This window comes from Cyclopterus lumpus, chromosome 2 (genome assembly GCF_009769545.1).
Source record: "Cyclopterus lumpus isolate fCycLum1 chromosome 2, fCycLum1.pri, whole genome shotgun sequence".
Lineage (NCBI taxonomy): Eukaryota > Metazoa > Chordata > Actinopteri > Perciformes > Cyclopteridae > Cyclopterus > Cyclopterus lumpus.
In genome coordinates this window covers 8,596,535-8,623,204 of record NC_046967.1, presented here as the reverse complement: position 1 = coordinate 8,623,204, position 26,670 = coordinate 8,596,535, and the positions used below count along the sequence as shown (strand labels likewise).

The window sequence follows — 26,670 nt, the reverse complement described above, 5'->3', positions numbered from 1 at the left end:
CCGGTAACGCTCCATCGTCCCGGGGCGGCGCTCTGTTCTCCCACACGCGGCCGGCCTGTAATATTGAAAAAAGGAGACTTCTACTCGGGTGGGATCTGGCTCAAAGGAAGCAACCTTGAAGTGCACCCACGTTGGGCCCGTCATCTCCCCCCCCCTCCCCCCCCGATCATCACATCCCATCTCACATGCGGTCACTGTACCCCGATCTGGGTCACACAAGCAAGAATCCAGACGGACCACGCCGCACAGACACACACACACACACACACAGACACACACACACACACACACACACACACACACACACACACACACACACACACACACACACACACACACACACACAGACACACACACACACACAGACACACGCAACCCACGATCACGAATGTCCCCCTTAATCATAATCACTAATGGCCCCGGTATCCGCGGACTACGCGGCCAGCCAATCCTGTTAGGCGTGACTGACCGCTTCGGAACATGAAAGGCCGTGATTGGTCACAGCCAGTGTGGCAGGAAGTGGATTAGGGATCAACATGGCAGGGTGTCTGGAATCAGACAAAGACGTAATGTGTGTGTGTGTGTGTGTGTGTGTGTGTGTGGGGGGGGCAACTGTTAGTGTTAACGTGCTAACAACCCAGTGAATGTGCTGTACAGGGGAGAGGAGTGATGAGGAGGAGGAGGAGGAGGGATGTGAAGAGATGAGAGCTCTGAAATGTAATTCTCCTCTGAGTTTGACGTCCGAAAAGCTCTAAGCCTCCTTTTATTTTTTTGGAATCCCTCGTGGAGTCTGGACTTCTTCAGCGTCGGCTCTGGGCGTGTTCACACCGCTAAAGTGTACGCGTTCCCTTCCTCTGTCCTAATTGGACACCATACACCTGCACCTGCAAGCCTAAGTCTGCACGACATCGAGTTCCTCCAAGCAGCAGCGCTGCAAGATGTATCACATTATTTCGGTGCCCCAAGAGAAATATTGTGCGGCGAAAGACTGGAATAATATTTTGACTTTGCTCCACATGGCGGTGGGAGCGTATCAGCAGTCTTTCCCGATGGAGGACGATGTAATCTTTCTTTTATTTGTAAAAAAAAAAAGATATATATCAATTTGTAGAGGAAATTTGCCTCGACCTTGGCACGAAGAGCATGACCGCCAGGTCGGTGATGTCGGGGGTTAATCTCTCGTTGCGCGCTATCCACTGCTGCTATGAAAGCAGATTATGTTTATTTATTTATTTTCTCAATCTTAATCTCAAATCCCATAAGCGGTTGTGTGTGTGTTTGTGTGTGCGCGTGTGTGGGTGTGTGTGTGTGTGGGGGGGCTTTAATTTCTTCGACAGATTGGAGGTAAACAAAGTGTCGAAATGTTTCGATGTTCAAAATGGAGAAGGGGGGAAAACAAGGTGGAGGTTGTGTTTTATAATTCACTAAAATGAGTTAATAATTTATGCAGTTTTTCCACACAAAATGTGAATAATTGAGGGGCTGGCCCTTCCCGTGTGTGTGTCCCCCTCCGTGAAAGAAAGTGGCGTTTGTGAAATGCCCCAAAATTACATTTCAAAGTCGTGGTGAACATATTTGGGGTTCTGACAGCGTGGCCGTAACCGGGGGTGATGCTCTTCATGTTTACACTCAGCCTCCCTGAGGTTTGCCCTCTTTCGCTTGGTCACAACATTTGGCTGTGCGCGTTTGCTATTTCCTGCCTCCTGCGAGTTAAGAGAGAATTGGAACAGACACACACACACACACACACACACACACACACACACACACACACACACACACACACACTGTATAATGACTGTGTGAGGCAGGTCAATGGCGATGACCTACTTCTCGGTTCTGCTCCGTGGACTGCCACAGCCGGTCACGTCAACGCACCAAACCCTTCCGCCCACCCACATGTTGTTTTCTTATGGGGGGGGAAGAGTTAAATAGCTTTTGGCTGCTTACTATAATTATTTATTTACTGAGTGATTCCGTGTCCTTTAACTGGGAGTGATCTCCCCCCCCCCCCGCCTCCATGGTTGAGACAAACTTTTTTCAGCTCAATTTGTGCAGTTGAAATATTCATTTATAGCTGACAGGCTCAAAGTTGAAATAAAATCCGGCTTCAGGGTGAGTTTTAAAGAGGACGTCATATAAAAAGCATAAGCTTTGATTGTTAAAACACTGAAAAAAAAAGAAACTTGAAAATTGACCTGCAATTATTAACAGATATTACCAGGACACGTATTATGGAGAGCCGCCGGGAAACCACTCCCATTACTTTCCCCTTCTTCAGAAAGCGCATCGTCAAATCATTTTTTTTAGGAAAGATGGATAGAAGAGCTCCCATGAAAATTTGAACAGCATAAACTGCGAGCGGAGGGGGGAACGCCGCCGCCTCCCTTGACCCACGTGTTCAATGAAACATTCAAAAAGGTAGAGCGCCCACTAATGGGGGAGTCTGGCCCGAAGATAAACAGGAAGAGAGACGGGGGAAAAAAAAGCTCATTTGTCAAGCGCGTCGTTAGTTGTCCCCAGTGGACATCTGTCAGAATACATAAAAATATATATATAAAGTTCCATCGCAAAAGGTTATTCGCTGACATTTCTATGCATCAGAGACGCTGATTTCATTTCAAAATAAAAAAACGCCGGGCATCCGAGAGCAGCGTCGAGGGGCCAATGACATTTGTACCTCTGGAAATAGAAACGGAGCGTTTTTTTTTTCGGACCTCGGGTTACGCGGCCGGCCCTTTAACGGGAAAGGGAGAGAGAGAGAGAGAGAGAGAGAGAGAGAGAGAGAAAGAGAGACGAAAACTGCCAGGAATAGAAGATGATACAGGGATCGGATTCCCATGATCCTCTAACGCACACCTTCGTATCTGTCGGCCATTGTGTTATCCGTATACAGGGGGGAAGGAAGGGAACGGGGGAATAACAGGTCACGGGGTCAAAGGTGAACAGTGCGGTAGCAGAGTTTTACTGACCAAGTTCAAGTGGGTGAAAAAAAGCAATTCTTTATTGTGGTTTGAGGGATAACACTAAACTGGAACAGGTTCCAACTGGACTAAACCCCCTTGTGTATTTTAATTTCCTTGCCGGCAAAATAGGCTGCAAATAGTTTGTCTCCAGCTGACTTTTAGACGAGAAAATAAAAGAAAGTGTCGACTAATAGAAGGACGGAAGGAACTAAATACTTGTAGCATCTCTTACATAATTGTGGCCACTTCAATGAATACATATGCCATGCTAAAAGCATATAAATAGTATGTTTTTCCCCGGAGTAAGACACATCACGTACTGCAGGGGGGGAAAGGAGGAGGACACTCAGACAGTGGAGGATTCATCCGCTCTGCTCACTCAGCTTTGTGTTGCCCGCCCCCCACTGAGGAGCATCGGTACTGACGCTTCAGTGGTGCCCAGCGTTTTTCCACACACACACACACACACACACACACACACACACACACACACACACACACACAGTGACAGCTCCAACAGTCGTCGGGCACAAAGTGATGGCGGGGGGGCTGGAGGGAAATAAATAACCCCCTTCCAGTCTGAACGCCGTTCTCACACTCCTGTAGTTTTTCCTATACGCTTCCTCCCGTCCCTCCGTGGCGTTCCCATGTCCTCCGTTCTGTGCCGTCACCTCGGTGCACGGTTCAACAGTGTCACCTATGGTGTGCCGAGAGGCATTTCACCCCGTCTCACCCGCCTGCTGTGTACAAGTGTAGGTCTGTGTGTGTGTGTGTGTGTGTGTGTTTGTCAGAATGAGGTGGATTTATTCTCTTTTAACCTTTCGTGCCTCCAGGTTCCCCCCCACACCCCTCCGCCTCGCTGTCAACAGTAACCTGTCAGCGCTCCATCAATGTCAGGAACTTTTTTTTCCAGCTTTGCCGGGGATTTCTTCTCCGTCTGCTGTTTGTGTTACTCGGCTGACATCATCTGCACACACGGATGGGCTGCATAGATCTCAAATCTTTACAATGCTCAGTGTGCAGGACACACCGCAGGCATTACAGCATGAGATTTATCTGCAGAGAATACATGCATTTCCCATAGAAATGGGTTTTAAAAAGAAGATTTTAGCTTTGCAGGACTATTGCCACATCATACCAGTTGTAGTTCAATGCAGGTGCCTCAGATTCACTGACAGGGTGCAGCTTAATGAACCACTGCTGGCACATGTTCTACTCTATAAGCTTTGCATTTGTAAAATTGGAAATCTGATGATGCGTGAAACTTAAAGCTGCGTTGATAGTTTTTTTGGCCACTTGGGGGCAGTAAAAACAACAGCGACACCACCTCTGTCTTTTGCTCGAACCCATCCTGGCGGGTGGTCCAGCGTTTACGGGAATGTCGTCTCCCGGTCGACCGGATCGGCCGGCGGCACTCTGGAACCAGCTCGTTGGGTGGCTAGCTAGCTGGCACGTCTGCTACAACTAGTGACCGAGTGCAGGTATCAAACTAATGGTATAAACTATGCCAAACCAGGACTTTTCTTAGACCATGGTGTCACAGTCAGACATGTTGATTTCAGTGGCATTAAAATACGATTTTTCGTTATTGAAAATTGGTTTTATATATTTCAAATGGCCTTTATCTCAACAGTGGAACGTGAGTGCTTTCTTACTTTAAGACTAGCGGGTTGAAGTGTGACCTTGAAGTGTGACCTTCATCGACATTAGGAGCATCCCAACGTGTCACAGGGAAGATTCTAGCGCCTACATCTGAACTGGCAAATTGACCAAAAAAGGGCTATGAACATCCCGATTTTCTGAATTCCCTTTACAACCCGTGGTGCTCGAGAGAAACTGATGTGTGTTTGCGTGAACTGGAGTGTGCATCGATGTGTATGCACAAGAGTGCGCCTCCGAGGAGTTGTTGTGTTTACGGTCCCTCCAAACACACTTATTTCATTTTATTTCAAGCGCGTGATGGCTGAATCACTTCCATCTCTCCCACTCAATGTTGTTCCTCTTCTCCGTCAATATCCCCTCCACATTTGCTTCATTAAAAAAAAAAGAAAAAAGAAAAAAAAGAGGCCTTTCTCCTTCCTATTTGGAAATAAGAGACTTAAAGTTACTTGGCTTGTATTAGTTAAGTGATTCACTCCTTTGGTCCGTTCATCGGCACTGAAAATGACTGTTATCTGGCCTGAGATATCGCAGTCGACTTGCTTTATCTGCGGCATGGAGGATGATAGGAAACCGTGCGTAAAGACGCCGAGAGAGGGAGAGAGGGGAGGGCTATTCTGAAGGACGGCGGTCCACTCGGATGCGCACGAGCCTCAAAGCTCAGTAAACAGTGGCATCTGCTGAAGAAACCTCACTGTGCGGCGAGAGAGCGGATGCCTTTTCAGCGCGTGCGATTCATTCGGTGTCATCGTGCTGATGTGGAGGAGGGCTTTTTCTACTAGAATCAGTATCTAGTTGGAGTATTGTTCACGGCGCGGCTCGTGAGCGTGAATTCCGCACGTCCGTTTTGAGGGAAAAAAAAACGTTGCATTTTCCTTTTTAATTCACACAAGGAAAGAAGAAAAAAGAAAATAAAATAAACTGTGTTGCGTTATCTTCAATATACTCCATTCCATTCCAAGTCTTATCAACAGTGCAGAGATCCATTTCTCTTCAGCGTACAGCGGCCCCATTTCCCTGAAGGGTTTGTATAGGTTTCTCTCTCTCTTTCTCTCTCTTTCTCTCTCTCTCAAAGACTGTTTTTCAGCGGTTGTGAAATCTCCATTTGCAAAAGTAACTGCCGTTATTACACAGCCCTCGGGCTAAGTTCTTCAATGCGGGGGTGGGGGGAGGGCGAGGAGGGTGGGGGGGGACAAAGAAAAAGCAGAACTTGCAAGCAGAGTGGAACTTTTAACGCTCAAAGGGAACTTTTTGGACGGACTGATAAGACTGATTGGAAGGGGGGGGGTACTCAAGATCCCGGGCCACACTTTTTTTTATTTATGGCAATAAATGTCATATTTCTGGACCGTCTTTTTTAAATTAAATGCACATTTAACTAAACAGCTTCATGGCTTTAGTGGGGATTTCCCTCTGAGGCACACATCCAGTTTGAATATTAAAAAGCAACCGCACACACTAAATAAACAGCAACCCGCCAACTAAGTCTACAGTACACAGGTGACCCTCGGCACACGGGGTCAAATGGAAATCATGACTCAGCAGCTCTTCTGCAGGAGGAATAAACGGCACACATTTATAGTTTACTAGAGTCGTGCCTGCTGCACCCAATAGCAAGACCACACCCACTGCCACACCAGTGCCCACTAAACATCAGTTCAAATGTTCAAAAACAAGACTATAATACCTGGTTCTATTTGTAATTACTGACCTACCCATAGACCGTGTATAGGAAGTGGATGTAGTCACCCTGACGTCACCCATTGGTTTGTGGACGACCTTTTTGAAGCCTGGAGTTTATATTTTTTGTCCGTCCATTTATTTTTTTTAACCATATTTGGAGGGTGGAGATGGAGAGGGACACGTATTGCTGCGCCTCTATCGCGGAAAGAAATTATACATTTGACAGCATGTGTCTCTTACCAGATAACCCACAGACTAATAAAGTCTGATGTTGACGTTTTCACGGCTATATATGTAGAATGATATGCATCGGAGCACAAAATGCGCTGAACTTTTTTGAAAGTTTATCTAGCTTTTTGGAGATATCAATTGTCCCTCATTTTCGCCTTTCACGCAGACTTAGAGGATCCAGCAGTTAGTCCACTCAGTGGTCTGCTCCATTGAGATATAAGTCCTCCCAAAAAAAGTAGCAGTGTGAAGTAAGCTGTTTCACGCCATTTAATCACAAATCCCTGTGCTTTCTCCCCCCCCCCCCCCTCCTCCTGCCATCCACCATCTATCGCTCCGTCTCCGGGCCTGCAGGCAGCTGAGCGGCTCTTCTGGAATTCGCTGACGCTGCGCCTGGTCCCGCCTGGCCTCCTCTGAGCAGGATGGACACTCTGGAGTCAGAGCTGACCTGCCCAATCTGCCTGGAGCTCTTCGAAGACCCGCTGCTGCTCCCCTGCGCTCACAGCCTGTGCTTCGGCTGCGCCCATCGCATCCTCATCTCCCACTGTGCCACCAACGAACCCGTTCAGAGCATCGGCGCCTTCCAGTGCCCCACCTGTAGATATGTCATATCCCTGAGTCCGGAGCGTGGACTAGAAGGACTTAAGAGAAACGTGACCCTGCAGAACATTATCGACAGAGTTCAGCGGGCCTCATCTTCGGCCGGGCTCCCTCTGCCGCTGCCGGCGCCCCACAGCGGGCCCAACTCTCCCGGCGAGGAAGGGAGCGACCGTCTGGCGCTGGTCCCAGTCAGCGCCGCCATGTCCAGTCCGGTCGTGCCCCCGGAACCGGTGCAGTGCCAGTTCTGCGAGCAGGACCCGCCGCAGGACGCCGTCAAGACGTGCGTGACGTGCGAGGTGTCGTACTGCGAGGAGTGCCTGCGGGCGACGCACCCGAACAAGAAGCCGTTCACGGGCCACCGGCTCATCGAGCCCATGCCGGACTCCCACCTGCGGGGGCTCCAGTGCCTGGAGCACGAGGAGGAGAAGGTGAACATGTACTGCGTCACTGACGACCAGCTGATCTGCTCGCTGTGCAAGCTGGTGGGGAGGCACAGGGACCACCAGGTGGCAGCGCTGAGCGACCGCTACGAGAAACTCAAGGTGAGCGCAGACGTTGTTTGCGTTTAAAATGTACTTTCATTGTCTTTTTTTTTTTTACTGAATTTTGCTGAATTAATTAACCTGCCTTCATTTAAGGTCACAGATTCCCTCCATTCCATTAACACAAAAATAATTAATTTTATGCCGCCGTGCAGAAATCTGCTACTATCCTTTCCCAGGTATCTCACTCGACTATCAAGCGAGATTTTATCATCTCATGCCGACTTATTATCTCCGCTGAATAATTGAGCAATTAGCATAATCACAACTCCATGCCGGCGTGCCCGGGAGGGTATTCGGAGGCGTGCGGCACACAGTGGATACGGGAAGTGTCATTAGTGACGAGGCTTGGCGTCTTCAATGAGGTCGCAGGTTAACCAGCGCCAATTGCACGCCGGGTGTAGGTGGGCTTAATTGAGCACGGCTATTAGAGGGTGCTGGTAATGCCGTGTGTGTTTTTTTATGATTTTAGTCATCTAGTTATTTAGCTGAATTATTTTGCAACTATTTACTATTATCTACTCTAATGTTTTGTACATGTCTCAGGCAGAAAGGTGTGTAAATTAGCGATCGGAGGGTAATATCAATCCTCATATTTCTTGGTATGTGTTACGTGACCCCTGGACTCCAGCAGAGGCACTTCACAAGGTCAAACTGGACCATTTTGGGTGAAGAGTCAGAACTTTTCCTCCGGTTCAGTCGGTTGACGAGCTCCTTCAACCACGCAAGAACAAGTAACAGGAAAAGCATCACAGAGTGTGACGTGTCTTTGAGTCGTAAGGTGACCTTTTTTCAACAAAATCAACAATTAAAACCATTTATTTTCACCGCCTGCACTTTCATTATTCCTAAAAGTGAAAAAAAAAAAAAAAAAAAAGACAAAAACAATGACCCAAAAGAAAGTTATCGCATACGAACTAATTGTCTGCTGCAACACAATAAAAAACGCACGGCAACAGCAGATTGCTCCAAAATATTACCCATGCAACAACCATAATGCCTCTTAGATGCGTGTCGTATTCTGGCAGCGGCCACATGTGTGATCACGCAATCATGAGATAATCGGAGCGTTTAAAAATTAGAGAGAAAAAAGCTTCGAAAGTACGGAGTTAAAAGGCTTTAAGAGCAGGTCCAGTTTATTGTCCTTCGATATCTAAATCTGAGATTCAAAAAGCAGAAATTAGAGATGCGCTTACAAGTTGGGTCGAGTCAAAACCAGCTGGCGGAAAACATTCGTCAAAGCTGAAGCTACATTTTTTTATACTCATTAATTTTTTCCCCCCATAGCGGTTATTGATAATTGGGAAGTATTGTTTTTTTCATTAATTTAAATGTGTGGGGCTGTGTCGCGCTTCCGTCAGCTTTGGCTTCTTTGAACCTTGAACGTGACCTTTCCCCTTTTTCCTTCCTTTCGTAGGGACTTGTCGGATAAGCGATATCAATATCTACGTCATAGCCGACATAAGTCTCAAAAGTAAGCCAGTCATAAATAACATGCGAGGACAATGAGAGCAGATGGGGAAACAACAACGTGTAAGGCTGCTTCATTACCTTCTGAGCTCGCCGTATCACACACACACACACACACACACACACACACACACACACACACACACACACACACACACACACACACACACACACACACACACACACACACACACACACACACACACACACACACACACACACACACACACACACACACACACACACACACACACCAATCTGCAGCAGCTCCTTTCTTCACACAGACAACACATGTTCCTTTTCTGGCAGACGTTGGAGGGGATTTGACCACCTGTCGACCCTCAAAGCCCCCCCCAGCCAACTGGCCGGCGACGCGGGCCCTGAGCCCGAGGGATCTCGGCTCCGCCTCCGAATGGCCCGACTTTTTTGTTTGGCCGCATCGGCCCCGAAAACAGCGAGGCTTAAAAATATTCGGTTTCAGAGCAGAAAGCTAAAGTTCTTACGCGTGCGCGTTAACTCGTTTCATTAGCGTCAACTTTATGGCACGCTCGGTAAACAAACGTCGACACGAGACGGTAATCTCGTCTTCGATTACGATTGCGTAACAAGTCGCGCTAATTCAATCTCTTTAAACTCCGAGACAGGGGGTGAAAAAAAAAAATACACGTCGGTTTAATTGAAACTATAAGTTAACGTTGAATAGATTTCTAGCCCGGCTGAATTAATTTGACATTTTTTTTCTACACACGACAGAAAAACGGGGTCGGGGAACGTGGGCCTCGATTTAAGCTATGCAATATTTATGCAAAATAACATGTTTGATTTTTAATTCATGAGGACAGAAACACTTTGGGGGCGAACTTCTTGAAAGAGGAGGCACAGAAACACGCACGGGAGCCTCGCGTGTTTGTCAGGTGACCGAAATGGTTGCAATACTTAATATATATATATATTTTTTTAAAACACCTCCTTCCCTCAGATATCTGGTGCCAGTCATTCATTTTGTCATCATGTGTTGGTCATATTTTCCGGACCGTTTCATGTGTATCCCCTTTTTTGATTTTCATTGATCTGCTAGAATTTGAGCGCTAACCCCACTCTGCACCGAAACAAACAACAACAACAACAACAACAGATGATTGGAATGGTTTCATCTTTTTTCTTTTCAGTGGCAGTGTGCCTGATAAGAGCCGTGGAGGTTATTGAGGGGAACAGCCATCCTTTCTTTTGGGGAGATAAAATTACCCCCGTCACAGGAAATTGACGAGAAGGCGTCTGGGAAATAGTTTTCAACGTCCTTGGCTCTGGGTCTGAGGAGGGAAGAACCTTGAGGATAAAAGATGGGCCCCTTCTGTTTGTTTCAAATCATGGGTTTGTTGTGTTTTATATCCTAATCCATTTGGTTTAATCAGATGCCCTTCCGTGGTTGAAACATAATTTGCCAACATGCACTATAAAACACAAACAGCCATGCACCATTTGATTCATAGCCTTTTAATCACGATATTTCCCCGGTTTTATGTCCTCATTCATCTTTTTTTCTATCATGAATTCACCTCCTCCCCGACTTACTTCCTCGATATAGTCCATGCCATTATGCATTATGCCTTTTTTAACTTAAATATCAACCTTGACAAAAAAACTAACTTCCCCTGAAGTAAATCTAAAGAGCAGCTCAAACAAAATCCTTATTGAACTTGCCATCTGATTTATGTCCACTTGGGGGCAGCAGAAACAAGCAGCGAACACAGCGTTGACATATTGTCACCTGGTACAGGTGCTATTCATGCGGCTAATTGTTATCATAAAAACACATAGATCACAGTCCACTTTGAAGGAATGCTAATTTTACTGGCTCCCCCCGCCGAGTCAGCATTTCTAGACATCGCGACAGGTTGACGAGGCCTGTCCCGTTTCAAAGGCAACAAAACAACAACAACAACAACAACAACACAAGCAGCGCAGAGCCCATATTGTCCCATGACTCAAGTTGGATGAGTGTTTTTTCAAAGAACATCCAGCTCATAAAGTGAGGTAATAAGGTTGTAGTCGGCAAATGTGTTTTGTATTACATGAACAGGACAAACAAAATACAGGACATAAACAAGAACAAAAACAACACAAGTGGTATCAAACAAAGACCCGGTTCTCTCTTCAACTCGAGCAATTATTGGAGAATTTACAGGGCAGCACACACTGTCCTCATTCTGCACGGAATGCTCCTTTTACTCAACACATACACACACACACACACACACACACACACACACGTCTCCGTTTCTCCAGGACCGATACAAACACATTGTTTCCAATTTGCAGAGGAGCTCGCTGGCACATAGAGCAAAACACACAGGTAGCCCTCCATGAACTCCAGAACTACCCGATACGGCGATGACTCAGCAATAAGAGCTTGTGTGTGTGTCATCCCCTTTGCATTCCTTCTTATAGCTTATCAGCGCTACTTCAGGGTGATTCTCTTGCACACATGAACACTAATGACAACGGTATAGACAACACCAAAAGACCCACACAATTTTTTTTTTATATATATGCTGTGGAAGAAGACGGCTTTTTCTTTTGAAAAAAACCACCAACAGAACTGCCTCGGCCTCCGTCAGCTGACCACACTGGAAGAAACAAAGCGCATTTTTTTAAACTTACATTTCACCACACTGCCCCCCCCCCCCCCCCCCCGCCTGCAACAGTGGGAGTCCTGTGTGGAGGAGAGAGAGAACGACCACTTTGGATACCACAACCGAGAGTGCTGTCACCGTGTACCGACGTTCTCTGGAGTGAGCTTGTACACCACTGGAGCGAGGCCAGAAGACCACTGGAGGTCACCAAACACTTTGAGCTTTAGTGTGAATTGTTTGTTGTTTTTAGGTATTGGATGCATGTATCATAGGTGGAGAGCCATGCCTCACTGGCGGTGGCCGCTCTCTAATTCACACAGTGATGTTCTTTGTTTTGCTCTTAATGCACAGAGGGGAAGCCAATGCATTCTTTCGAATGGCCAACAGGGGGAGAGTCCTCCGATTGCATAGAAGTCTATGAGAAAATGACCCTCCTCCTCCTCCTCCTCCTCACTTGATGTATTCCCTCAGTAAACATTGTAAACATGAGTTTATGGACTCAATCTCCAGCCCGCTGGGCCAACGGGCAGTTCAGCTCCAAGAGATTGGGGGTGGGGGGGTGGGAGGGGGTTAACCCCTTCACGTCCAATTCTGCTGAGTGATTGTTGTGATTCTTGTCCTCCTCATCCTCATCCTCCTTATCCTCATCATCATAAGAGGTTTAGTTTATTTTTCATCTCCATGGGTGATAACGTTTTCCTCTCTGAGAGGACCTTTCTGCTTTAGTGTGTCATCTGCGTATTAAGGCCACACATTAAGCCCCCATAGTGCCACTCCAGCGCACGCACACACACACACACACACACACACACACACACACACACAGACACAGACACAGACACACACGCATACAAAGACACACAAATCCCACTGTCTCTGTGTTTACTGTTGTTTATCCAACATTCCCTCTGGGCTTACTCCACGTTGGTCGTGAGCGAATTGGAATGCAGCATAAAATGATTTCCAACGGTTTAATTCTAGAAAAATGTGCGTTTTTAACTGAAGCAAACAAGTTGAGAAAAGTGTCTAATCCAAAGAAAAAAAAAACGGTGCTTTCTGTGAAGCCATCTTTGGCCTTGTTGGCATCAACAAGGGGGGGGCCTCGACACCATTTTGGAGACGTGCAGTAAAATCTCGCCCAGTCAGTCAGAGCTTAAATTCTTATCCGGTTTGGGGAAAAAGAAGAAAAAAAAACAGGACGGTGGAGACGCGGCATCAGAGCGGCTTAAGCGCGCTCGGTTTGGCAATAATATGACGCTCGGGCGAATAAAAAGCAGCAAAAGCTGAGGGGTGGAGGGGGGGGGGGAGAAAAGGCGAGGGAGGAGCTTTAAGGGACAGGGCTGACGCGCTGTCACCTGTTTGCTGGTTCGTTAGCCGAGAGCGCTGCTGCGTGCTCTCATCGGGGGGGGGGAGGGGGGGGGGGGGGAGGCTCTTTGATGCCCAATTTGCCGCTCGGCCGGGTATGCGCTTGGCTTGCTGCTCGGCGGAGTGGCTGTCCCAGTCACTTCATCTCCTAGAGTGTAGGCTCCTCTCGCAGGCGGGCTCGGACGGGGGCAGGATGAGGAGGCAGTACGGGGACGACGGGTATCACCCGCGCTCAGAGGTACGACGGACACCGAAATATGCACCTCTTTCAACGGGAGGAAAGGGGGAAAAAAAACTGCACGGGGATGCTAGAGAGGGAAGAAGAGTTGAAGGGATGGGGAGGAGGAGAGTGGGGATGGGGAAGCGGGGGGGGGGGCGTAACATTTCTTCTATTTGCTGCTCTTGTACTGCGGATCTAAACATTTTCATGCTCATTTTGTTACCAAGAATGTAGTTGCTCTCAAACTTTATTTTCTTTAGGAGGGGGGGGGGGGGGTGTTTGGTGATGGAGTGCCCGAGGTCGTTGTACAACTTTAATTTTTTTTTGTTGGCTGGTGTAAGCAGAGAAACCTGAGCAAAAGGGAACAAAATAATTTGTTGCATTTGTATCCTGCTTTTGATTTATGGCTCTGCTCTCCTCGGCTCCTTTGCGTTTTATGTCCCATCCATTTCTGTTCTTCTATTTTTTTTTTTTTTGCCTCTCTCTTTTTATTAGTTTTTTAAAACATTTTTTAAATGTTTATCTGTTTGCTTACAGCAAGCCCTGGACTCCAACCTGACCAACTTGATCAAGAGGAACAACGAGCTGGAGTCCCTGATGGGCAAACTGATCCAGACTTGTCAACATGTGGAGGTGAGTCCCAGTGGCCACCGCTGACCTTTATAACGCCTCAGTCGAGCCACGACATAACATCCATCGTATCATTTCTGTGTATAGGTTTGGGCATGAACACTTTCATTTTTTTTTATTATCAGCCTAGTATCATTGCAGCAATTGTACGCTGAATCTCATTCAAGTATTTTCATTTATTTAATAATAAAAAACACACCGTGATTTGTTTTATTCTGCAGAAATACTTGTTTCATGACTGAAGACTGAGACCATTGCCCTTTAGCTTAGCTTAGCATGTAGCAGCTACGGTTAGCAGCTGAACTAAAAACACGATAGTGATTGAACAAATGGGTTTCAGAGCTGAAAGAATTGGTTTTAGTCGAGCGGCGGAAAATTTACTGGCGACGTTTGTCAGATGGGAAGATTTGCATGCTTTTTGTTTTTCAATTATGGAACATCTTTTTTGTTTTTCGGGGTGTTGGTTGGACATACAAACTCATGTTGATCTTGTGCCTTTTTTAAAAATCTTTTGTAATCCAGAATGTTTTGTTCTTTTATTTGTTTCGAACGTTGGGTCTCTCATCGGGATAATAAAGGAGCGTGGCCGATTGTGTGCGTTGGCCGGGGGCGGTTGTGTGCTCAGTCTGCCCGTTCATGTTACGCTGGCCCACTAAGAAGCTTTAAATAAAGCAATGCCACAGGGTTGAAAAAAGCCAGTGGAATCTTTGCTCGGAAATAATGGAGGACAAGCCTCTCCGCCTGGCCCTTGAGGTCCTTCACAAACGGCGAGGAAAGAGGATTGTGATTTATTAAAAAAAGGAGATTTTTTATTTTTTTTTATTTGCTTAAGTGCTGTGTGCACATTCTTTTTTTTTTTTTTTGTGTCACAACCACGCAGAGATGTTTTTTTTTCCTCTTCTGTGAGATAAGCTCCAAGAATGTTGATGACGGCGGGGTATTTTACGTGGGAAAAAAACAAATTTTTCTTATTTTTCCGGCCTTCTCTTGATGGTCGAAAAGGATCAAACACGAGTAGAAGATGGAGAAGAAAAAAACATGTTGAGATGTTCATCGTGAGCCAGAAACAAATGCATGAAGTAATATGAACTCGATAAATTAAGCTGGGTTGACGTGCAGCTGCAGTCGTGATGTATAAGGGGGCTTTAAAAAAGAAATAAAAAAGAGGGTCACACAGTCAAAGTGTTGCACTTTCTGAATATTTCACATCAGATGAATCCATTCAACAGCTTCTCGAGGAGATGGCTGCTGACGTTCTCTGACATCTCTGAGACTAGACGATGACTTAAAACTGTAAAGTATTCATGCATACTTAGAGGCATGTGGTGTCCTTAAAATATAAAATAAATTAAAAACATGCAGTTCCTCGGAGCTGTGGTTTAAGCCTGCGCCACATTACGTCAAATTGCAGCATTCTTTTACGGCGAGCAAGACGTCGGCTAATGGGATAAAGATGCTGTCATTGTTGGGATCCAATGCCACGCAGTCTTTGTGCCTTTTGCCCGTTGGAAATGGTTATTATTAGTTTGAATCAAATTCATTGAAAGGTAAGAAAAGGGTCAAAGAGGGACAATTTGAAGCAGTTAATTGGTTTGTTTATAGAAATTTAAAAAAAGAAGAAGAAAAAAAAAAAAGGTCAGAGTGAGGGGAATCTAATGCTAATTTTGCAGCAAAAAGCCACAGAAGAAGTCACCTCCTTTCCTGCAGAAAGTTTGCATTTCCAAAAGTTTGGATATCCTCAGGTGTGTGTGTGTGTGTGTGTGTGTGTGTGTTTCTGTGGCTAATGAGTCACCTAATGTCCCTGCCAGGGTGCAATCTGTCATACTGCTCATATGCTCCAGAGGGCTCTGCCCACAGTCATTCGATGCTCCACATCTTTACATGCTCCATGATGTACTCTGGTCACAATCTCTCTCTCTCTGTGTGTGTGTGTGTGTGTGTGTGTGTGTGTGTGTGTGTGTGTGCGTGCGTGTGTGTGTGTGTGCGTGCGTGCGAGAACGTTTTCTTTCAGGAATGCTTAAATCTGGGGCAGCGTGTATGACATTGTGTGTGTGTGTGTGTGTGTACGGTTTTGTGGGCGGTCGATCCGCTCATATGAGCAATATCGGAGGACGTCGTCTTCATTCGCGTTGACCCCTTGAGATTAACGGCCGTGAAATGTCAGCCGGTTCTTCTGCTTTATTGTTGCTCAGCAGCTCTGGGAAACCACTCGATGGTGCTTTAAAAAAGAAAAACCAAAAAAAAAAAAGAACTTCAATGTGTGTCTTTGTGGTCCAAGTCAGTGAATATTCTTGCCCACAAAATCCCCATTTAGATCTGTTTAAGTCAACTAATTGGTGCACAAAGTGAGACGAAGAGATAACACATTATATATAATGTGTTATATGTGTTATATATATATACACACACACACACACAATCTCAAGACATCTCAAGTTCCCCCAGAGCTGTCAATGGGCGTCGTCGATGGGACCAATTAGTAGTTACAAAAAGGCGTTACGCTGAGCACGTCTCACACACACACACACACACACACACACACACACACACACACACACACACACCGCAAGATGTAATCCACGTGTCATTGGGAAAATGACTTCTGTAATGCTGTTTCGGGAGGCCACGTTGAGGAAATCCTTTCCGGCCTCTGTTTGGCTCTACGGAGGAAGCGCTCGCCGCGATGTCATTGTTAAAACGTCCGTCAACACGCGCGTGGTTGAGAGCGAAGAGTTTGTGCACCAGCTGGTCGACTTTTGGCAACGCTCGCAGGAGACTTCCCTTTCACTGGTCCCCGTGCTGTCCGACCCTTTACAAGGTGCTGAAAAAGGTTGCGCGATGACATCAATGTAGGGTGGAACGCATGTTGCGTTCGGACCTGCGGGCTTTTTAATTGGAGTCGCAAACAACTTTTATAGGCTGGAGAGGTTTCAAAGCTCATAAAAACACCTCAGCTGGCAGCCATTTTGCTTCTAAAGACTTGGGGGTGCAGTCCAAGCTGAGACGCAAACACCGGCCAACGCAATTCATCTTTTAGTTTAATTTGCCGTCCGTGTTTGGGGGTTTTTGCTCTCAGCAGATGTTTGAACCCACTGACACAAAAGGCCTTGAATGAAGTTAGGGGAGCACTGGCCTCTATCTATATGTAGGTTAACTAGTAAGCCAACAGCCAGACAGATTAATATTGTATTAATGCGGTTTCATTGGGGATGGCGCAAAATACCAAATGTCTCATCCTTTCAAACGGTAGTACTACCTCACTTTGAAAAAGAGGGTTACTCAATGGCTTTTTCCAAAATCATTCTCCAGTTTGAGATTCCCATCACACGCAAACCGGTTGATTTCGACTGTGGGACTTTTTTCCAGGGCACCTACATTGCACTCGGTCGTGACTTAAGACACGGTCTGCTTCTCCATCCGAGTGTCATGTCTGCTCTCCTAACAGCCTGATGCTTATTTGATCTGTCACTCAGGTGCAAAATGGCTGAACGCGTCCTCATCTTTTCCAGAGTGCTCGCTTCAGCCGGAAAGGAGCCGACGGATGGAAATGACATCCTGTCCGCCATCTATCAGTCTCTTTGTTTACGGAATGCTCTCTGCATGAATTGGTCCTCAGGTGAACGCGACCCGCCAAGAGGGCAAGCTGCTGGAGGAGTGCGACGTCCTGATTGACATCATCCAGCAGCGGAGGCAGATCATCGGCAACAAGATCAAGGAGGGGAAGGTGAGGTGAACGCTCAGTGGGGGAGGATACCATTTCTTTCACCTCGTATCCTCTCGCTGGAAAAAAAGAGAATGAACCAGAGCCCAAAATGGAGCCCGTTTAAAGCGGCCACGGACCCCACTCGTCTTTATTGCAGCTCGATGCTAACTAACCCACGTTGGTGTAGTAGCTACTAACTTACATAAATCCCGATGAACGGAGAAAGAAAACTCTCTTCCGTCAACATTTACTGCAGATGCAATGATCATCGAGGGGCCAATACCGTCACGTGCATGACAATGAAAAACACAAATGACCTCCCGTATTCCTGCGAATACAATGTAGCAAGTTAAAAGAGTTTGGGTACCGACAAGCTGCTCATGTCATCGCTGTTATCCATCAGTATTTAGAAACATCGAGGGCCCTCTAAGCTATTTTTGTGTCAAATATAATACTTGGTTACAGCCACTCGACCCGATATAGCGAGCAGACGGCAACAACTGTTCAGACTTCGACGCGCTCCGAACAGACGGGGAAAAACACTCCCGACTGCCCAAAAGTAGATCCCAGAGCATATGGCAGGGCGTGTACTTGTACTCTAAACCCCGGATGCTATTTAAGAAAAAAAAGCTGCTTCAGATGAGCCTTAGACCCCACCAGAGATTTATGTTAAAGAGTTTGCATCAGACGGGACAGCAAAAAAGGCTTTTACGAGACAACGTTTCCGTTCGCTCTCCTTATAATAAACATGGAGGACTTTGCACATTTAAATGGATTTGGACTCGGATTACATGTATTTATTTTTTTGGGGATCTCTACAAGCCAAACTGCTGATGAAATAACCTCAATCCAGCCACCGACCTCAATCTGTCTCTTAACATCTCCGCTCCTACTGTAGGGAGAGGGGACGGATATTCATCTTATAATTCAAGTTTAGTTGCAGAATGACACCCATAGGTTCTCTACAACAGAGAGAGAAAGAGAGAGAGAGTTAACCATAAAGTGTCTGGTTCATTTATCCTCACAGTTACTAGAGATCTAAACAAAAACCTCATAGAACATGAAACAAGGAGGGAGGCCAAAGACGATCAGCTTCCAGGCCCTGATATATCTAAGCAGGATCGACGTGCTCATGCCCTTTTGTTTATGTAATTCACAGTCCTGGATGTTCATATTAATTAAGAACATTTGAGAAATGACGATGTGCATCAGTCGCCGCTGGATTTGACCTTTTTGCTTCTAAGTTTGAAATGTTAACATCCATCTAAAAAAAAAAAAAAACATTTGATCATCTCCGATTATGCTCTAATCCTTCATAATACGCAACGTCTCCACCCGGATGATGAAGGTATTTTTATGCGTTCTAGGTCTGGTCATTTGATCCAGACCTAGCACAGTTCTCAGACTCGTCTTTGCCCCCCCTCCCCCTTCCCCAGGCACAAAGGATTCGGAAGCTCGCCCAACAGATCTCCAACTGCAAGCAGTGCATCGAGAGGTCCTCGGCCCTCATCACGCAGGCCGATCAGACGCTGAAGGAAACCGATCACGCCCGCTTCCTGCAGACCGCCAAGAGCATCAACGAGAGGTCAGCCGACGTCTAGCTTCAGGGAAGTGGGCAAAGATTGCACACGCTGATGTTTTGAGAAACACTTTGGGAACTCTGTGTACTCAACAAGTAGAGAGGGAAGCCATCCTTCATTTAGCCATATTGCATTCCACTCACTTACTCTAGCTTCCTGACTAATTTGGCAATTTAGAGCAAATTCCGGTGTCCGATTCGTGCATGTTTAGGAGAGATTCAATCAGAATCTCATCTCACCATTTAGGGGTCTGATTTGATTCAGATTGAGTATTTCTAATTTAGCAGTTTTTGAGCAATTAGTTCATTATACATCATTTATCTTACTCCGTCAACCTAATGTTCCAAAATCCTGTGTTTCCGCTTCTTGGAGTAGCGTATAAATGATGATATATACCCAGTTCTAATACGAACACTTGATTGGTAATGATCTAGGGTTTCCATGGCGACTGCATCAACCCAAGTGCTGATCCCCGAGATACACCTGACGGACACCTTCGACACGGTCGCCCTGGACTTCACCAGAGAGAAGAAGTTGCTGGAGAATCTGGATTACCTGACAGGTAAACCTTGTGGCTTTCCCCTCCAGAGGGACATCTATGTCATCCCCTTGTCTGTGAGCGCTTTAATTCACCCGAAACACTTGATGTTTACTTCCTTTTAAGTTAAAAATAACAAACCAGGTGTCGCTTTCTGTCGCGACTACAGACTAGCCCTTTAATTCAGTTCCTCGCTGACCATAAAACCAAAACGTTGCCTTTAACTACGACTCTATTCCCGCGTCAAAATTCCACTTTTGTAATTCTTTTGAAGTCCCCGCTGTTTTCAAGCACTGCGTTTTTTGAAGGAGCACTCCTCCCCAGTACATTAACTCCAGAATTAATTTTAAACATTAATTTCCGATGGGCCATTTGGAAGGGCCCATCATCACGTCGCCGTGTGAGTTACGAGCACGCCGTGGGACAATGCCAAGGCATCATGTGTAGTGGATTTGAAGGTCTGTGGGAAATGGCTGGCTTCGCTGGAGGGCCTTTTCACTAAGTGAATCAGTCTGAATCACTCCACCATGTTCAGCCACTCATGGCAGAACGCTTGGGAGAGGGAGAGAGCGACAGGCACAGAAAGAGATGTGAAGTGGCTGTACGATACATTTAAGTTGTGTCTTTGTGTCTTTGTTTCTTACCTCGGCGCATTCTCTTCCCACCAAAGGCTTTGTGAATACAACAAAAATGAAAAAAAGGGAGAACTATATCATATAAATACGCGAGTGTAAAAGCCAATCTGGCGTATCTGGTTAGATAACAACTCACTACTGCTAAAAGGATTGTGTGTTTTTTACTCTCCCCGCTGTGTTAATGTGAGCTGCTTTTCATGTGGATATTTAATTATTTCCCTTCCGCGTTGCTTTTAATGCTCAACCTACCACTCGAGTGGAAAGAACATCTTCTGTCCGGTGTGTAATGAAGCCTTTACGCTCATAAATGGAGCCAAATGTGCAGGGGGTTAATTGGGGCTACTGTTTTCTATATAACAAATGGCAAGCGTGTTAATGTTTTTTAGAGTAGTTTAATTTGTGATTATATCCATTTGGTATCATCGTCGTTAGATCGTGTTGGATGACTTTTACTAATTTATATATTTTTTTTCTTACGTCCTCTGCAGCTCCGAACGCTCCGTGCATCAGGGAAGAGTTGTGCACGGCTTCGTATGACACCATCTCCGTCCACTGGACGTCTGATGACGAGTTCACGGTGGTGTCCTATGAGCTCCAGTACGCCATCTTCACTGGGCAGTCCAACATCGCCAGTAAGTACGAGTGGCTGAAAAGGGGATGCTTGAAATCAGACTGGGAATCGATGTAGTTCCAGGTTTTTGGAAGCGGTATCTAGCCCACATCTCTTTGCTCTTTTTCTTTGTTCGGAAAACAACCATGCCAATCAGTGTATTGTGGGCAAAATTGGGAAGAGTGATGTCTGTTCCATCCCAGATGGAAAATGGGGAACATGAAGTGACGGTAAAATGACAATTCGGGCCACCGGAGAAGGCTTAGAGTAGAAATATAGAAAAGGAAGATAAAGTTGTGGTTTGCGTTTGCAAAAAAACTTTAAAATCAGCACATTAAAACGGAACATATGAAACCCAGACAGGGCACATATTTTAATAATGACACGTAATGGACGCTACACGTTTAAAAAGGAACGCAAAGTACTCGATGGAGAGGAGAAAATGGATGTGCAATGCTCTGTGCTGAGGGAGCAAGCTGGATTCAGAGAGTAGCTGTCCTTACAAATTAAGATATCGCATGGCAACAGGGACAATAGTTATTTCAAGATGTTTTGAAGAAGCATTTTGAGAACTTGCTAATTGAATAATGCGAACCCGCGCAATTACAATCGCGCCACTCTACCGGCGGCCACCGGCTCCCCTTAGGCAGCCGGGAGTTGAAGTGCTTTTCTGAAAGCCGAGATAGCTGATGGAAGTGGAGCCTCCTGATGTGAAGAAGCCTCTGGCCTTCAGGCTGCCATCACCCCTCGAATGTTGTCAGGCATCAAGTGACTTGTAGCTTGTGACGGATGAAAAGGGGGAACGAGATTTGACAATAGCGCGGCGGAGAATCCACTTTGGGTGCCGAGCCCTCCGACGAAAGAGTGGATGTGCGGAGGTTCTTACGTCTGCACGTGCAAGACGTTAAAAAAGGGACAATGACGCGGTCCGTATGCTGAGAGATTCCTTCCTTCTCCAACCCCGTCGCCCCCGTCCCCCATCTCGCTTCCCATCTTCCCGAGGTCGCACCTCTCGAATTGCCTCGCCGCTCGAAACACGGTTGGACACCGACGGCCATCCAGCTAATGTGACATTTATTTCCCTCCTTTTTCTTTGGTTCCCTTTCACATCCGCTGTGATTCTTCTCACCTCCCCCCCTGTTTTCACATCCGATAATGTCAGGAGGTGTTGCTGTCGCCATTCCGAGTCGCACCGCCAGGCAAATTCCCCCTGCCGGAGCAATTGGGATGAATCGAGCGGTGAAGGTCTACCAACGTTGATTCAATAAGAGACGCAAAAGAAACATGCTTAACCAAAGCATAGATGTTCAGCGCAGCCTTCTGAATTAGATTGCCTGTGGGAAATTAATGCTAAGATGAAAGACTGCTACCGTGTATTAGATTTTAATGGATTTACTTTAAGTCTTGAAACGTATAACGGAATAGAAGCACTCGCCCAGTGCGATCCTCCTATCCTAATGTCCTCATTTGTCTTAACACGTATAGATGATAGAAAAACGAATGCATATTTAGAAGATGTTCATTCATCCTCATCGTTGTTTTTCGTCCAATGGCGGCTGTAGCGGGGGGCCTCGATACTGAGGACGTTAACATAATAGAACCCACAAATGGCGTCCGTGACAACACTTGTTTACAGAGGTAAATGGGAAGCCGGTGTGCTCGCCACCATTCGTGTTTAAAGTGCAGGGGGTGTTGAAAGAGATGGTGGTGCATTCATTCTATTCCTTTTTTTTTTTTTTTTAAGGCTGGTATTTAGGTGTGAATGGTTTCCTCTCGTGCCTTTTCACACACCCTCACCTGGTCCCACTGCCACAGAGCTCACTCGCAACCAATCATTTAGTACACTGTCCTGTCACACGGCTGTATTGTAAACCTTGAAGGGAACCATTTTTGTTCTCCTATTTGGGGTGTTGTATTTTGCCGCATGTGTGAGCACTTACACAGATTTCTCCTCCGAGGTTTTTGTCCTTTGAGTAAAACACATGATATGAACTCGAGTAGCATTTCTCATGGTATGTATCGACTGACTGCACACACCGCATCGCCCTCTTTCCCTCTCCCTCTCGCCCAGGTCTGTGCAACTCATTGGAGAGCTGGATGATTGTTCCCAACATCAAGCAGAACCACTACACGGTGCACGGTCTGCAGAGCGGCACCAAGTATATCTTTGTCGTCAAGGCCATCAACCAAGCGGGAAGAAGGAGCAGTGAGCCGGGGACTCTGAAGACCAACAGTAAGCGCAAGGCGACTGAAAACGAACGGTTTAAATATTTTCCACTTGGCATTGGCACAAATAAAAGTCAATTAACGGAAAAAAATAAAACGACTTGATCCTAAAGATTGCGCCCGGTTCCAGATATCCACATTTCAAAAACTCTTCTCCTCTACCAGGCCAGCCGTTCAAGCTGGACCCTAAATCTGCCCACAAGAAGCTGAAGGTGTCCCACGATAACCTGACGGTGGAGCGGGACGAAACCACGTCCAAGAAAGGCCACAGCCAGGAGCGCTTCACCAGCCAGAGCAGCTACGGCGTGGTGGGCAATGTCTACATCGACAGCGGCCGCCACTACTGGGAGGCTTTAATCGGAGGGAGCACATGGTGAGTTTTACTGACCCGCGAATCTCCCGTCGGGAGTCTGTTTAAGGTAAAGGCTCGAGGTTGACCGCCGTCTCCCCCTCCCCCCTCTAGGTACGCTGTCGGTATTGCCTATAAATCGGCCCCCAAGCACGAGTGGATCGGCAAGAACTCGGCGTCCTGGGTGCTCTGCCGCTGCAACAACTCCTGGGTGGTGCGCCACAACAGCAAAGAGCTGGCCATCGAGCCCTCGCCCCACCTGCGGCGCGTCGGGGTCCTGCTGGACTACGACGCCGGCTACGTGACCTTCTACGACGCCGTGGGCTCCCAGCACCTGCACACGTTCCACGTGACCTTCGTCCAGCCCGTGTGTCCCGTGTTCAACGTGTGGAACAAGTGTCTGACGATTCTCACCGGCCTCCCCATCCCGGACCATCTGGAGGAACTGGAGCCCGACAACTGAGAATGAAATCGGCATGAACTGGTGTTAAAGCTGCACTGGGCACGATTTATGGAAGTGATCGTCAGTGGATGGGGAACAACAAAAGGGTCCCGTCCTTTTTTTATTTTTTATTTCACATAAAATCTGCAGTTTTTACCTCCCACTAAATTCTGGTCACGTCCAGTTTTTGCACAAGGAGGTAAATAACGCCAGCAAAATGACCTTGTGCAGCTTTAACATGCGGGGGGAAGAGAGACGATGTTTTCTCGCCGAGCTTCTGAAAAGTCATTATCCGTTGTGTGCTATGATTTCTATTGCTGGTTCGTGTCGTCTTTGACTCCTAGTGAAAACCTCTATTTTTTTTCGAGACGAATGACGGTAAACTGGAGTCAATCCAGAAGAAACCAGGACAAATGGACAGATCTGAGCCACAAATTCATACCCTGAAGGCACTTTGGGCCACGATATATGGCAACTGGGAAACAAGCCACAAATCAATTTCTAATTTTCTTCTTTTTTTTCTTTACAACACCTTATCAGATATAGCACTTTGAAAATCCCTGAAAGTACACACATAGAGTTAAACACTGCATACACGCGCGCGCACACACACACACACACACACAACACCCCAACAATAATCAATCATGGTTGCTGGAAAGAGCAGAATTATAGATGTATATTTTGTAAATTCATCACATACCTCCACCCTTATCTTTCCCTCGTTCATTGAAAAGGAACCAAAGTAGCCATTGCTGTCTAATCGGATGTCTTTACATAAGTAAATAAATGCTGAATTATTTTTTCAAACGTGATGAGAGGATATAGAATTATGCTAATATAAAAATGCAGGATCCCCTTAAATGTAGACCTTGTTTTTGCTCATACTTTATTCCTGCTTTTTTTAGCCTAAAATGTATTATTCGGTGCAATTATCATGAATTAATATTGGAAAAAGTGCTGTTTTCCGTTTTCCTTTTCTTCTTTTTTTCTGGCCACCATTTGGATTTCATGTGATACATTATCTGCGAGTTGTGTTTCAGTTGTAGCCCCAAGGTATTATTGGAGCTGTGGGATAAAATGCACATTAGCGTGGGATTTCTTTTCTCACTTTTCTACACAACAAGCATATGGCTGTTTAGCGGGACATATTTGTGCTGGTGTGCCAAGACTTAATTAATTAGCTTTTAACAAAGAGTGTCTTCCAATTATTAAAAATACTCATATTTACACGTCATGTTTACACTGAGGTCTTGGGGGAAAACAATCTAATCTACATGCAGCATCATTCTTTCCGACATGTTGCACTTTGATTATGTCAGTAGGGTGCACGTTACTTTTCACTCATTGGCTTGCTATTTAACAAAAGGGACAAAACGGCATTAATGAAATTCAGCCTTTGAAACTCAAAAGGTCAAGACCCTTGCAACAAAACCTCTCAAAGGGATATCGTCCTATAATTCGATATTGTTCTCTATGTAATATTGTTGAACAGTGGCACAAAAGGCGCTCCTCAGTGTAAATAAAGATTTGGTTGTTTTAATGTTGCTTTGTTTCAATACCTGATACACTTCAAAAGTATGATGAAAAATCATGTTTCCTTGGCAATTAATTGATCTGTATTTTTTCATTGTATCCGATGAATATGTAGTGCTTAATTTAATGTTTCCACTTTGACTTTCATGACCACGGTGTTATTCGTTTCGACATTTTTCTTCTTTTTTTTTTTTTAAAATGGAAAACCGGATATGTGCGCTTGCATCACTGTCGTCTGAGAAAAATCTATGAGAAGGTCAAAAAATTAAACGTTTGTCCCTCTTCACATTAAAGTGTGCGATTCTTTATCCAGTGAGGCGAAACAGCGCCGTGAGAATGTCAAGAGTTGATCTCATAAAAAAGCAGGACAGGGTGAAATGCCAGAGCAGCCATTTCTAGAGGGGGTGGGGGGTGTACAAAGATCACATTTTGAGGATAATCAAGCGGTTGCAAATTCAGTTAAGACTCTGGCATTTTGGTCTGTATAAAGTTAGTGGTTCCCCCCGAGGAAGACGCTTCTTCTCGATCTACTGGCCACGTTCAAGTCAAATTCAGGTCAGACACTAAGTCAGTCATCTGACATTCAAAACCCCTATAATCCATAATCCTACACCAACAATGGATCACATGACATGTGGAAGAGGGGGGAGGGGAGGGGTCGCTCGGTAGTCGTCACCCCGACTCTGGCATCGACCCGTGGGTTGGAAACCGCTGCTTCGTGGCGAAACCGCTTCCACTGGATCCGCAATGGATTCATGTGGGGTCTAATCGTCGTGACGATAGAGGTCCGTTTCTGTCCTTGTTTTGAGCACGTTATTACACTTTTTATTGCCATCGGAAAAAAATCGATTCTGCACAAGGTATCAAAGCCCCTCAAGGGGAGGTGGTTGAGTCCGTCGTGTTAGCTTCCCGCGGACATTCGGGGGGCTCTTCCTCATTCGTCCGGGAGAGATTGTTCAGGGCCTAGTATTAGCTGTGTGTGTGTGTGTGTGTGTGTGTGTTGTTGGTACGGTTCAGTGGTAAATAAAAGAAAATCTGTTAACCCGGCGCTCCAC

General features: G+C 46.0%; 1 protein-coding gene across 1 annotated transcript in view; it reads left to right on the top strand.

Annotated features, from left to right (window-relative positions):
* The window catches only part of LOC117744143 (E3 ubiquitin-protein ligase Midline-1-like), a 29,227-nt gene extending 3,324 nt beyond the window's left edge, over window positions 1–25,903 (top strand). Inside the window, exons 2-10 of the mRNA XM_034552272.1 lie at window positions 6,891–7,678; window positions 13,904–13,999; window positions 17,613–17,720; window positions 19,136–19,284; window positions 19,714–19,841; window positions 20,941–21,084; window positions 23,134–23,295; window positions 23,454–23,661; window positions 23,752–25,903. Coding sequence (XP_034408163.1) covers window positions 6,959–7,678; window positions 13,904–13,999; window positions 17,613–17,720; window positions 19,136–19,284; window positions 19,714–19,841; window positions 20,941–21,084; window positions 23,134–23,295; window positions 23,454–23,661; window positions 23,752–24,100 — 2,064 coding nt within the window. The 5' untranslated portion in view covers window positions 6,891–6,958 and the 3' untranslated portion in view covers window positions 24,101–25,903. The remainder of the gene's footprint in view (window positions 1–6,890; window positions 7,679–13,903; window positions 14,000–17,612; window positions 17,721–19,135; window positions 19,285–19,713; window positions 19,842–20,940; window positions 21,085–23,133; window positions 23,296–23,453; window positions 23,662–23,751) is intronic.
* Window positions 25,904–26,670: the final 767 nt, after the last annotated feature.